The sequence below is a fragment of the Bufo gargarizans genome, chromosome 3 (assembly GCF_014858855.1).
Source record: "Bufo gargarizans isolate SCDJY-AF-19 chromosome 3, ASM1485885v1, whole genome shotgun sequence".
NCBI classification, from domain to species: Eukaryota; Metazoa; Chordata; class Amphibia; order Anura; family Bufonidae; genus Bufo; species Bufo gargarizans.
In genome coordinates, this window is record NC_058082.1 from 589,308,036 (window position 1) to 589,322,955 (window position 14,920).

The window sequence follows — 14,920 nt, forward strand, 5'->3', positions numbered from 1 at the left end:
GAGAAAAAACGACCGCCCTCCCGTCCACCCCCCCTCCCTTATAAAACACGTTATTATTCAGCTTTGCTATGGTCGGATTATATGAGAAAACTAATAAACAGCAAGTTCTGGTAATGAGTGTTCCTAATATGCCTGAAAATGAAGGCCCATTTACACAATGGCGATAACCGGTCGAGTGATAGTTCAACGTAAACGTGTCCGAAGAGTGAGCGGCAAAAGATAATTCACTTTTTTTTTGTCGCTGATCACAACTTTTAGGTAGACCTTAAAATAAAAAAAATCATCACTGGTCGGAAGAACATCTCGTGTAAAAACGGACAACTGCCTGTTCTTGCAAAGTTAATATGAGGGGATGAAACTATGGCAAGTAAAGGATCGGCGCTGGATCGTCGCTCGGCAATTCATCTGCCCGTGTAAATGGACCTTGTAGACACATCCAAGTGCTCAGTGTGATTTTTAACAGCAAATAATTGGTTGATACAGTAACATTGAAGTAAAGCTGGCTTTGGCATTCAATATATATTTATATATATTTATATATATGAACTAAGAAATATATTTATTTTTACTTTACTTTAGAGATCTCATTTCTGATGAGCAAAATATACGCTGTATATATCGTTCCTTTGTATAAATATATTTCAGAATTTTTCTTCCGTCAAACAAAAAAAAAAAACCAAAAAAAAAAAAGGGGGGGGGGGGGCACGTCCTGTCGCTAATCATCTACTTTTGTGAAACTGATGCGAAGTCGACTTTCAGTAAGGCAAAAGAAAAGGCAAACTGAGCCAGCGCAGCGTCCTCTCGCCCTCCGTAACCAAGATTGGACCGTTACCCTACTCAACCATCAGCACCTATCAAGGCCTTCCACTGAGCAACTGAAGTTAAAGGCATTTGTGAGTCATCTTAAACCGACAGAGCACATCTTCTAAAATGTAGGTAACAAGACAACAAAAATTTACAACAAAAAATAATACGTGTGTGTAGTGACAGTCCCAAATACATCTTTACCATTAGTGAAAAATTAACTGTACATTTGGAAAAATATTTTTAAAAAAATCATGCCCCTTCAACATTTCATAAGATAGCTTCACTACAGATACAGTCTACAAAATCTTGCAGAAAAGAATAAACTGCATAGAAAGCTGCAAATTTAAAATTCTCTTTTATAAATTAAAAGAAAAAAAAGTCAAGAGTCTGAGCAAAAATTATTCAACGGTTTATCATACATAAGACTGCATGACTATAATACAAAGGGCGTTTCTTTCGTCATTTAACGTTACAATATACACAGCAAGTCCGGACTAGATCTTACAATCTGAACACAGGTATAGGTACCTTTTATTTTTTTTAATAATTTTTATATTTTTCCTATGCCGTTTCTTTACAATGCACAGACGTCCTGTAACCAAACTGTGCAGAAAAGCAGACAAAACTGGACTGTACCACGATTTGAGAGCGTGTGGGCTTCTGACGAACATTTTGTTGGGTCAGTGGAAGAGTCGTCATAGGGTCCAGACTTCTCTTTTATCCAAAAGTCTGTTCTCCTATGAAGAGGGAACACCAGCGGCCGTCGCCTGTGTGGATCCAGAGCGATAACCTCCAGATCTTTTGCAGACCATATAGAAAAGGCTGATCTCAAAGTCGTATTGGAAGATAATATAATTACCTTTAAGATTTTGTACGAAAAAGTAAAAAAGCTGGCCATAACCATTATAGATTATAAAAAAAAAAAAAATTCAAGCCCGATGAAGGAATAGATTCTAACAAATTTCACGTGAATTCTTTAAAAATTTGAGTTTCATGCAAATTTTGAATGATTCGATTCGAAGGAAGAGAGAGAAAAATTTTAAACATTGTTAAAAGAAAGGTACAGAAAAAAAATAAAATAAAATCCTAGGAGAACTCAGAGTGTCATACACAAATTTTGAACCAAATATGAACACTTGATTCAGACAGAATTGATTTGAACCCGAATCGGTCAATGGATTTGGACGAATCGACCCACAGTGAAACTGGGAGATTCACTCATCTCTACCTCTGACCTTTACATACATGTTGGACTGGACAAGACAGTTCTAGGGAGGCAGATAGGATCAGGGGTTACCAGATACCATCCAACATCCTTGGTCATGCCAGTGTTAAAAAAAAAAAAAAAAAAAAAAAAAAAGGAAGTGGAGAAAAAAAATACAATAAAAATCCCCCCTGAAACAGCAAACACTACAAATAATGTAATTATATTGTATTACACACTCCTAAAACGAGTGTTGGCCTCTATAAGAGATCAATCTTTTGAATAACTGGGGCCAAAAGATCTAAAATGGTTATGCCCAGACCAGCGCCAGGGGCCGCTGCGCCCTCATGTTATGGGAGTACAGACTTCAATATACAGAAAAGTCTGCCTCCCATAACAAACTCTACAGAGACCCACAAATTCTACATATTTTGCCAATTTTACATCATGTCTTTTGGGTTTTTCCATGATTTTTGTTTCTGAATTATGGCCTCTGAACGTACAATAAAAACAAGCAATATGGAAACTAGTCGAAAGAAAAAAAAATAAAAAAAAGAAAGAAGAAAAAAAAAAAAAAGAAAGAAAGGTAACCCACATTGAAATCAAAAAGAAAATCCTGGCTTATAACTGCCTTTTGTTCACAGTTGCGGATTTTGCTGTGAACGTCATCTCTTTTATTTTATATGTTATAAAAATTTAAAAAAATTGGAGCAAAAATAGCACGTGTGAACTGACCCTTGAAGGAGTTGGTGCCACTCCGGCTATTTTGCTTAATGCCACAAACTTTAAACGGACGGGCAGGGCTCATTGCTTGTAACTGAAGTAAACCCCTTAGGCATGTTCACAAATTTAATTTTCGCAGCAATATTTTGGTAAAAATACTGCAGCAAGAAGAGGTCACTTGTGAACATACCCTTAAAGAGGACCTGTCAGTGCTTCACACATTTGCTTTAGTAAATGCTTGTAATCTTCCTTCCCTTGAAATTCATGGATAATTGACAACTGGGTTTTACCAATTGTAGCGTTCACACACTGACACTGTCCAATCAGTGCTGAAGGTGTAGGGCTTTTAAAGAGCATCTGTCAGCATTATCAACCCCTTTAAACCATACTGCCTGGTAGGGTTGATTTTGCAGATTAAAACTATACCTTTATTTTGTCTGTATGTTAAACAGCTTCAGAGATATCTGCGTTTTTACTTGGATGCAAATGAGCAGATTCCAGCACCAAGGGGCCGGCCAGGGCCCATGGAGCACCGCTTTTGTAACGCCCCTCTGCTGCACACAAAAGGGGAGGAGGAGTGTGCAGAGCACAGGGGCGTTACAAAGATGGAGGGGGAGTGGGTGGCGTTATGATAGCGATGCGCCAAGTGCTCTGGCCAGCACCCCGATGCTCTAACTTGCTCATCTGCATATACATAAAAAGCTCTGATTCCTTTACTACTGCTCAACATACAGACGAAAGGAAAGTACCGTTTTAATTGGCATGATCGTCCCTACAAGGCAGTATGCCTGGTTTACTGGGGTAGGACCTGCTGATGCTTTAGGGTTCATGCACACAAGCATTTTCTTTCAGTGTCCGTTCTGGGGGTTTTGTGGACCATATACGGAACCATTTATTTCAATGCATCCGCAAAAAGAACGGAAGTTACTCCGTGTGCATTCCGTTTCCGTATATGTCCGTATTTCCGTTCCGCAAAAAAAAAAATACGCATTACGGACAAGGATAGTACTGTTCTATTAGGGTTCAGTTCCACAAAATACAGAATGCACACGGACGTCATCCGTATTTTTTGCGGATCTGTTTAATACATACGGATGTGTGCACGAGGCCTTAACAAGGGGAATAGCAGGGTTCAGTTGTCAATTATTTCATAAATTTCTAAAAGAAATAATGGCACAACACACAGTCAAAAGAATCTCCAGAATGGGTATATTATAGGGAATACAAGAAATTTACTAAAATTAATATGTCCAGAGAGGACAGGATAGGGATTGCGGGGGTCATTTACTAACCAGAAATACAGCTATATGCGACTTTCACACCAAGTCTAAGTGGGCGTGGCCTGGCCGGCAGGCCCGTCGAGCGACTCTACATAACTCTGGCGGAACCACTGCCAGCTATAGGGGACATTAAGACTAGCGTCTAAAACGTTGGTCTTAAGAAATTACACCCCTAAGTGTCTGAGCAGCGAGGGCTCAACCGATTGGGCCACTGGTGCTTGTGAGAACAAGGGCCCAAGATCCTCCATCTGAATGAAGTAGCGCGCCCCACTGATCAGACACTCGTCACCTATCCCTTTAAAGGACTACTGATGCCTCATGCAGTCAACCATCTGCTTATTCCATGAAAAAATAAAAATAAATCTAGAATTCGAAGAGGAGAATATTACTACCACGGCATTGGGAGCAGCCAAAGAGATAGCAGATAACCCAAATCTTTCTTAGCGCCTATAATATATTCCCCAATGTGAGAAAAGACATTGGATGCCCCAATCCTTTCCTAGGGGCTCACACAGAGATGTAAAGCCATTTTATAAAAAAAAAAAAAATTGACATGAACCTCAATCTCGGGGACTAAACGCAACGGCGGTAAGTTTATACCCGGGTCTAGATGGAACAATTCTTTAATTATTATTAAAAAAATAAAAATGGAGGCCAGACAAATCCCTTAAAACCTTTAAAAATGATAGAAAACTTTTAATACTCATGAATATCGCTTTATACCTCTGACAGCCTGAATATTGAGAACGTTGCATGAGACACTAAGACATGGTTCATTCAATTTTCGGTAAGAAATGACTGCAAAAAAAAAATAAAAAAATAATAATAATATACAAATTTCGCAAATAGTTCTGACAACAGTTCCAGTTTTGTAGAAGCTATAATACAGCCAGAGTTAAAAAGAAAAAAAAAAAAAAGAAAAACGATCTAATGTACGCCTTGTGTCAAAGTGCGATACTGCTACATTATTGGTTACAGACATCTATGTGCTATAAAAACAGCTTTGGTACAATAAATTATCAAAAAAAATAAAAATAAAATTAAAATATTTTTTCCTTGTAAAATTCACAGCATAATTGTGAGCCCCCAAAAAAAATAATAAAAATAAAAAATAAGCAGTCACATAATTCTGCAATTTTTCTTTTTTTTGTCATTTTCTTTTTTTTTTAACGTTCAAGATGAACAGAAGACATCTTTGTGCAGAAGTAATGGTTGAGAAAGCACGTGCTAAGAAAAAGAAAAGCAAAAAAAAAAAAAAAAAAAAAGAAGTTATAAGAAAAATTCAACTTAGGGCGGGAAAGGGAGGAAAATAAAAGCCGGAAAAGACACGTGTAACTATTTTCATCAAACCACTAGTATCTGCGACCTTCAACCATTTAGGAAGTCAGCTCTATGACACACGCAAAGTGACCTTGGAGGAAAAAAATTAATAATTTTTTTAAAACGCCCTCTTCAATTAGTGGGTCGTAAAAGTCTTTTTATTTTTTTTTAAAGAAAGGCCTCTTGAATTACCCCATTCTGTGTTTTTTCAGCGTTAAGGACTGTCTGCAAAAACATGTCCGAAAGTGATTACATCTGAAACGGTAGGCTCTTACAACTTGAGAGTCCAATTCCATAAGGCCAAAGGTGATCCACTTGGACCTCCCCAGGACTGACCACACGACCGACCCCATCAATTGCTTTTCAGTGCACCTTAAAAAACTAGACACTTTAGTTGACTGGTCATCTACTCGCTAGACCCACACATTCCCATTAAACGGCTGCTTTCCGTTTCCCAGATTCAAGCTGATAACCGCCACTTCACACGTTGACTGCTCGGCATGACAACCGCTTAACCGTCCCCTCGACATGGAAACCTATGGATTTTGCAGAAGGTCCTCCCTTACAGCACTGCCTCTGTCTGTGACCATGTATGGTTGGACTTGTAAAGCCCCAAAAATAGACCGAAAGAAGGGTGGAGGAGGGGTGCATTTATTTTCTTTAGAACGTCCCTTGATTTTTTATTTTTTTTTAACTCATGTTGGCAACTGACTATGTTCAGCATAACTTACTATGGTTAAAATATACAAATATATATATGTATGTACAAATACATATATAATAATTTTTTTTTTTTATAAAATAATTGCAATACAGAGTTAAATGGAGAGGGTGTAGGGTTTTGGGAGGGGGGGAGCAAAAGGAGAGGTTGTAACCTCGGAGCTTTCCAATAAGGTGGATTTGGACACAGCTCTAAAAAAATAAAAATCGTTTCAACGTCATTGTCCCTTTGCAATCGTTTCAAGTTTAAAAAAATAGTCAGCTTTTCCCTGTTGTAGCGGTTAAGTGTGTTTATCTCCTTCTGATTAAAGCAGCTTTTGCACTTTGTTTTTTTTTCTTTTGTTTTTTTTTTGGAAAAAAACAAAAAACAAACAAAAAGGCAAAAACAAGAAAAAAAACAAAAAAAAACACCACGTCTTCAAAAGGAACGTAAAAAGAATAAAAATAAAACACACACACAAGAAACAAACCTAAATTGAATTTAGTCACGAGCTAGCCACAGGACTTTGCTGAACACAAACTCCTGTCATGGGAGACTCTTCTCTATCGATTCCTTGCCTCATTGTCAGATGTCCCTCAGTTACAAAGTGGGCAGGGCCTGTATTCGCAGAATATTGGTACGTCGGATGGCCAGCTATGCCAGTCTCTTGGCGAGGATTTGAATAGACTGTTAAATTAACATCCATAGTTCCATTCTGTCCAAAGTCCAAGGTATTAGCAGCCATGGGGCGATTTTGGTAGGCCTGATTGCCTTGGTTGCCAGTAGACGAGGAAGATGTTGAGGAAGAAGTAGTTGAGGAAGACAAAGATGTCATGGAGTGGTGGCTGTGCCCGACGTCCATAGAATCTTGGGTGGAGGAGCTATTTGAAGGAGAGTTGTAGATCCTGGACTTCGTCCGGCTACCCAATGATTGCTGTCCATGATGATGGTGGTGGTGGTGGGGATGATGATGGTGGTGGTGGGGATGATGAGCACTATTTCCATGATGATGTGGTACATTTTGCTGTGAAGGGGGGACATGAAATGTGGTTTCTTGGACTGGGTGGGTTTCAATGGTAACTTGAGCAGGGGCTTCAGTGACAGTCCAACCCACTGGTGGAGGAAACTGTTGTCGAACCTGAAATGAGAGGGGAAAACGGTGAGACCGTAATTGTACATAGTCAAACGTGTGCGTTTCAGCATGCCGTCTGCATGAGAAATTGGGACTTTTGTTTTGTACTTAAAGGGGTTCTGCCATGATTGATGTAAAAAATAAAACTCAGACATACGATATTACATGACAATCTCTTTCTAACACAACTAGAACCAGCCCTGGACCTCACATGGATCCAGAGAGCTCACCAATCATTGCTCCGCTAGATTCTCATCAGGCTGCCAGCACAGCAGACATGTCCTTTCTGCTGCAGGTGGCTATACAAAATTCTGACTGCTATACAATTACAAAAGAATTCAGATCCAGGTTCTCTGTTTTGTGGCACAGCACCTTTTAATCTTCTTCATCCCCTTTCAGAATGCAGCACAAGCTTATGGCATCAGATACTGCTCCCAGCAAACAGATGATTTAGCCAGGGGATGCCACGGCCAGTAGTATTACATGGCAGCTCTTTTCAGATCAATACAAAGACAGATACAAAGTGATACAAAGACAGCTTGAGCTGTCCAGAACAGTAGAGGTTTGTGCAGAGCAGCTCTCCAATGTGACTCAGAAAGGGGGTCTCAAGCATCGGTACACCGCATAACACATCCTTATGCCAAGGGATGGTGCTGCTTTCACAAGACAACCCCTTTAAGATAGAGCAAGCATAGATAAAATGCAGTTATCAGGGCCGATGAGGCAGTGGATAAAGAAAGGACATACCCCCATCTAGTGTCCGGGCACACCGACTGAGGTCCTCGTTCATGCCGACACTACTTTGTCCATAGGCAGGGGCGGACAACAGAAACACAATCATCCCAATTTGTATTTTTCCTGCCATCGCTTCTCCATCATGGAGTAAGCCAATCAAAGTATCTGGCTACTCCCGGTCTTAAAGGGGCTTTCCAATGAACACACCCTATTCGAGTTAATAGAGGAGGTGTTCCTCTGGTCAAGCTCCTAATCTCTTGAGCATGGTGTAGATCAGTTAGAGCATCTCTCGCTCTGGAGGACATGTCCCAATGATGTGTACAGGTATACATGTAATGCTTAATTTCCCCTGTGGCGGCGCTGCAGGGAAACTAAACGCTTATAAACAGATTACATCTGATCACTAGGGTTCCTGGCAGGGGATGCACTATGATAAGCTTTTTGGCAAGGGACCCTCGATTGCCTCATAACTGGGTACCCTCAACCTCTTGGGCGTTTATGGCATATTCTACAGCCATACAGTGAGCACTTACCTGAGGACTGTGTGTCTCACAATCCATAGCTTGTACAGCAGCAGTAAAATGCCCTCCACTATGTCTGTGCTGATGAGTCGGATCAGACCTCGCTCTTCCACTGTTACTTGTCCCAGAAGAGCCACCTTTTAAACAAAAGAAATATTCCGGATTAAGCACAGGGGAAAGTAGAATATTTAGTCTTGGAAAAAGACACAAACAAATGTATAGATGTAAGAAAAATCCCACCGACTTGACAGCAGACATTCACAATCAGTGTGAACAAAGGCTTACCTGGGTGCATGGTCTACAAAAAACAAACCTTTTCTGAAGAAGGAATTTAGAACATCAATAACGTATAATATATCAATTAAGGGGAAAAAAAATGAATTTTCCAAATCCTTTTGAAGCCTTTTTTTTCCTCTCTATCTGTAGCTCCTTTTAGAAGTTTGCTTCTTGGATCCCAAATGTGTGAAATGGCCATAGACAGAGGCCTGTGTGCACACCATGGTCGGGATAACTCCATGCGCATACGCCAATTAAGTCCAGAGACCGCTAAAAACATGACGGATGCCAAGAGCACTTTTGTGCGTCAGAAGGCAATTTTTTTCCCCCTTCCGACATTGTATAGGTAAGTGTGGCCTGTTGTACTTCCTTAAAGGGGTATTCCGGTTAGAGACAGTTATCCCCTATCCACTCAAAAAAGCAACCATCGATTTCAACGAACCTTGGTATACACATCCCTTGCTACCTGGAAAGAAATCTTGTGGGGGGGGGGGGGGGGGGGTGTCACAGCCCTCTAGTTCCTGAGATATTCCCAAAAAATGTCCTGCATTAGCCAATACAATCCTGCAGGTCTTTCTCTTCATATCCCAACTGCCATACACACGGTCACAGGTCCCTTATCAGCCAATAGAAGCTCGCAGGCCCTTAGTCTCCACATACACACAGTTTTACTCCAGGTTTCCATAACAACTCAGCAATTTTTCTTCACTGCTGTAGGTCTTTAGGCTAGGGCTGCACGACACACAGGGCACAACTATGCTGCTACATGCATCCATTTGCATTTTTCGCGACTGTCGTGTCACAGTAGGTCACATTTCGCAGTGCGACACCATAGCCTATCATTATAAAAATTGTTGCGCGACATTGGCACGACAAAATGTCGCGCAACACATGTCATCATGTAGCGCTAGCCTTAAAGGAGCAGGGCGCTGAGGAGGACACTTAAGTTGGCAGGGGCCACAATTGAAGGGGCAGCTGCTGTGGAGGTAGGGTTGGGCAATAAACCGGTATTAACGATATACCACTGTATTAAGAAACGGCGATATGGCGATAACACCATTGCTTAAATACAGCAGTATTTTAGTGACGTCATAGGGGCAGACACACGTCACAGTGCTGATTGCCCCTAAAACGTCCGGCGCACATTACAGCCGGCACAGTGGAGAAGGAGAGAGTCCCTCCCCACTGTGATCCGGCTGCCGCTGCGCCACCAATAAGAAAGTAATAGTGAGGTGGAGGGGAGGGGCTGTGGCCGCTGTGCCACCAATGAGAATTACCCTCAATACAAATACAGACTGCGGGTGCCGGCCGTATCACATACCCGGCACCCGGTCTCAATGACAGGAAGAGGCGATCCCGCGAACTGAGGCAATTTACCCCTCAAATGCAGCACCTGAGGGATTAATTGGCACAGTTCGGTGGGATCCCTGTCATTGAGGCTGAGTGCCAGCTGTGTGATATGGCTGGCACCCGCAGTCTACATTTGCATTATGGGGTTAATTACATTCATTGGTGCGCAGTGCACCCCCCCCCCCCCCATATCCCAGTATTATAAATTATAATCATTGGTGGCGCAGTACACCCAAGCCCCCCAGTATTATAATCATTGGTGGCAGTGGCCACAGGGTCCCCTCCCCTCTTCATTGGTGGTGCAGTGGTAGCTTCTGATCGGAGCTCCAGCAGTGAAATCTCAGGGCTCCGATCGGTTACCATGGCAGCCAGGACGCTACTGAAGGCATCCATGGCTACCATGGTAATCTCCCTACTGCCCTGTGCACAAAGTCCAAACTATTAAAGTATTGAAAAATCTTTCTTATGTGACGAATGCCGTAACAGGAAAAAAATAAAATAATAATAATAGCATAAGACTGTTCTATTACGGGCAGCTCGTTCCATAAATTGCGGAATGCACATTTTTTTGCATTAAATTTTTCTTTTGCGTGGTATCTAGTATTGCATTCCTTTTTTATGGGAACGAAATTGAATCAAAATTTTGGTATTTTGACAACCTTAGTCACGGAGGTATAAGTCCTTACGGTCACAAAGAAATGGCATCTAGTGGATAACCGGCGCTGGATAACAGTCGCTGCGTTCTGGGGGCTGCTGCACAGGGAGGCCGGGGCTGAGAACAATGTGCATTTATGATGGGCACACTCTGAACAACCCACTTATCAGGGTTTTCCGCTAGGGTGTTCCATTTTCTGTGGTAGCGGTGAAGATGGCTGATCGCTGCTATCTCCAGCACTCCTATAGAGAATGAATGGAGCAGCAGGGGACACGGCCGCTTCATCAGATTTGGGGGGGAAACCGGTGACCGCGTTCTTGGTGGGCAACTTAGAGCTATTACTGCATGGGGGCATCAAGGAGACATTATAATGTATGGGGGGCAACAAGGAAACACGAGTACATGTTTTGGGTGCTTTTTTTTTTCTAAACGGGCATTTATCGCGATATATATCGTTATTGTGGGAATATTTTTGATATCGCCCAACCCTATGTGGAGGTCACCGTTAAGGGGGCAGGGGCCACTATTGAAGGGGCAACTGCTGTGGAGGTCACTGTTAAAGGGGCGGACACTGTAGAGGTCACTGTTATGGGGGATACTGTCGTTATCTTTTAACGACACACAGAAACATTAAATTAAATAGATTCAATATACCTGTGCGAAGCCGGGTCCTTCTGCTAGTAAGTAATAAAATATACAGCCTAATATCTATATTTTTGTTGGGGGTCTATGGATGATGAATGTCGCTGTAAGTCAAGCTTATATGCTGACCAAACCCCTCTAAATGTGGTGTGAACAGAGTCTTACAGGTTTCCACTACACGACAGCAAGAAGTGGACAGTCTGCAGCACTATTCTCGCAGCCAAAAATACTGAAACCCGATAATCCCTGTTATGAGTCAGCGGGGTTCGGTGGGATAAGCTGACATCCGCTAATACCAGCTGTGCTTGATGCTAGTGCGAACAGGGCCTGGAGAGGATTTTCTGATCAGTAAAGCAGAAACAAGTATGCCTCGTCCTGCCACAAGAGCGTTTAGCACTAAGTCGGTTAAAAAATAAATAAAAATGAAGGCTTCAACAATCAGGCATCACGTTTAGGAGCCTAGACACTGACCACTCCAGTATAAAAGCTGGTGTCAAAACTAAACAGATAAACCTGCCCTCGCTGTCTATCAGTCTCCGACAGATTTTCTGGTTGTTTTTAGAAACAAACCGCCTTGCAGAAATCCTGCAGAGAACACAGAGGTTACATCTGGGGTGCGGCGTAACTAGAGAGGACTGGTCATCTCTGCTCACACGGCTATTTTAGTGTTTTAGTAATTGTTTTTCCTAGGGGTGCACCGAAATGAAAATTCTGGTCGCCCTTGACCGAAACCGAAACTGCCTTTTTGCCCAAATACTTTTAAAATACTTTTTTTTAAGTAAAAAAAAAGGAAAGTGAATTAAAATATAAAGTTAAAACAGATACCGTATTTTTCGCCCCATAAGACGCACTTTTTCCCCCCCAAAAATCGGGGGGAAATGCCCCTGCGTCTTATGGGGCGAATGCGGACAATTTAACATCGCTGGATGCGATGTAGCGTACGCTGGGGCCGGGGGAGGGACTGGAGGAGGAGCTGGGGGCCGGGAATAGCGGCGGGGCGGTGCAATCAATGTACTATAGCCCCCCCCCCCCCCCCGCCGCTCCGATATACTAATATTAAATGTCTTATTCGATTAAAATGTATTAGATATGCCCCCTCACTCCTATATTGCTAATTGTACCTTAAATCCTATTCCTAGCTTCTGTAATGCAGGCCGGGCGGGCGGCAGCGTGACTCCCTGATGTCACGTGCCTGCGCCGCCTACTTTATGAATGAAGCAGGCGGCGCAGGCAAGTGACGTCAGCGAGTGACGCGCCGGCCGCCCGGCCTGCATTACAGAAGCTAGGAATAGGATGTAAGGTACAATTAGCAATATAGGAGTGAGGGGGCATATCTAATACATTTTAATCGAATAAGACATGTAATATTAGCACTGGGGGCGGCAGAGGCGGGGGCGGCGGCGGGTGGGTGAGCTGATCTGTAGATGGCACAGTTAAGGGGGGGGTGTCTGTGGATGCCACTGTTTAGGGCTGGGGGGCTGTGGATGCCACTGTTTAGGGCTGGGGGGCTGTGGATGCCACTGTTTAGGGCTGGGGGGCTGTGGATGGCACATATATAACAGTGCCATCCACAGATCCCCCCCCCCCTTCCTGTAACAGTGCCATCCACAGATCCCCCCATAACAGTGTCAGTCATCCACAGATCCCCCCATAACAGTGTCAGTCATCCACAGATCCCCCCATAACAGTGTCAGTCATCCACAGATCCCCCCATAACAGTGTCCGTCATCCACAGATCCCCCCCCATAACAGTGTCCGTCATCCACAGATCCCCCCCATAAGTGTCCGTCATCCACAGATCCCCCCCATAAGTGTCCGTCATCCACAGATCCCCCCATAACAGTGTCCGTCATCCACAGATCCCCCCCATAACAGTGTCCGTCATCCACAGATCCCCCCCATAACAGTGTCCGTCATCCACAGATCCCCCCATAAGTGTCCGTCATCCACAGATCCCCCCCATAAGTGTCCGTCATCCACAGATCCCCCCCATAAGTGTCCGTCATCCACAGATCCCCCCCATAACAGTGTCCGTCATCCACAGATCCCCCCATAACAGTGTCCGTCATCCACAGATTCCCCCATAACAGTGTCCGTCATCCACAGATCCCCCCCATAACAGTGTCCGTCATCCACAGATCCCCCCCATAACAGTGTCCGTCATCCACAGATCCCCCCCATAACAGTGTCAGTCATCCACAGATCCCCCCATAACGGTGTCCTTCACAGATCCCCAGTAATAGTGCCACCCACAGACCACCATTAGTTCCAAACCCACCAAAAGCTAAAAATAATTTTTTTCTTATTTTCCTCCCCAAAAACCTAGGTGCGTCTTATGGGCCGGTGCGTCTTATAGGGCGAAAAACACGGTACATAGATATTATACACACAATGCCACCCAAAGTGGTTATTTAAAAAAAAAAAAAATGTCACTCTCATTCTACTCCCCCCCCCCCTCCCTTGTCACTCTCATTCTACTCCCCCCCCTCCCTTGTCACTCTCATTCTACTCCCCCCCCTCCCTTGTCACTCTCATTCTACTCCCCCCCCTCCCTTGTCACTCATTCTACTCCCCCCCCCCCTCCCTTGTCACTCTCATTCTACTCCCCCCCCCCCTTGTCACTCTCATTCTACTCCCCCCCTCCCTTGTCACTCTCATTCTACTCCCCCCCCCCTCCCTTGTCACTCTCATTCTACTCCCCCCTCCCTTGTCACTCTCATTCTACTCCCCCCCCCCTCCCTTGTCACTCTCATTCTACTCCCCCCCCCCTCCCTTGTCACTCATTCTACTCCCCCCCCCCCTCCCTTGTCACTCTCATTCTACTCCCCCCTCCCTTGTCACTCATTTTACCCCCCCTCCCTTGTCACTCATTTTACACCCCCCCCCCCATGTCACTCATTTTACACCCCCCCCCCCCACCTCCCCCTCTCTTGTCACCTCTAGTGTAGCCTGTGTAGCGTGGCCGAGCTCTGTTTGGTCCGCGGTACAGGAGCATTTGTTTCTTGTACCCGGCCAGACTGAAAGGAAGTGCACACTAAGTGAGCACTTCCTGTCAGTCCGGCCGGGTGCAGGGAACAAAAGCTCCTGTACCGCGGAACGAACAGAGCTCGGCCACGCTACACTAACAACAGCAGTAGCACAGAGCAGACACAGCAGGCTGCGCAGCACTGAGCCGGAGATTCTTTAGAGCGGCAAGCGTTTAGGAGGCACAGCATGAAGGGCGCCGCCGGCTGGCCGCCCGAACGTATATAACCAACCATATTTTCTGCCGATATGTACCAATATCGGCCGAAATGGATTAGGCCCATTTTCGGCCGCCGGAATTTCGGTGCACCCCTAGTTTTTCCCATGAAGCTCTTTATTGGGCGGTTCCTCCGTTACTCCTCCTGGAAATGTATGAATAAATTGAAACCTGGGCTTTATTAGATAGAGGTGTGCCGCTGCACTCATTAAAACAATCTACGGTAGTTAGTAAGGACACAACCCTTCTGCAAGGGAATGCTAATGCCCAAGTGTCAATATGTTCATAAGTCTCTTGGAGGAAGTAGGCCATTTTCACATGGTAAAACATGATC

The 14,920-nt window shown here is 43.9% G+C and overlaps 1 protein-coding gene across 2 annotated transcripts in view; it reads right to left on the minus strand.

The window, feature by feature from the left end:
• Positions 1–4,781: 4,781 nt before the first annotated feature.
• Positions 4,782–14,920, minus strand: part of DYRK1A (dual specificity tyrosine phosphorylation regulated kinase 1A) — a 68,404-nt gene continuing 58,265 nt past the window's right edge. The window contains exons 11-13 of one of the 2 annotated variants that reach the window (XM_044287653.1): positions 8,435–8,559; positions 6,525–7,172; positions 4,782–4,812 (exon numbers count right to left, since the gene is read on the minus strand). In XM_044287653.1, the coding sequence (XP_044143588.1) occupies positions 6,540–7,172; positions 8,435–8,559 (758 nt within the window). In that variant the 3' untranslated portion in view covers positions 4,782–4,812; positions 6,525–6,539. Of the gene's footprint in view, positions 4,813–5,255; positions 7,173–8,434; positions 8,560–14,920 lie in introns of those variants that run through there. The other variant, XM_044287652.1, reaches the window with a different exon arrangement.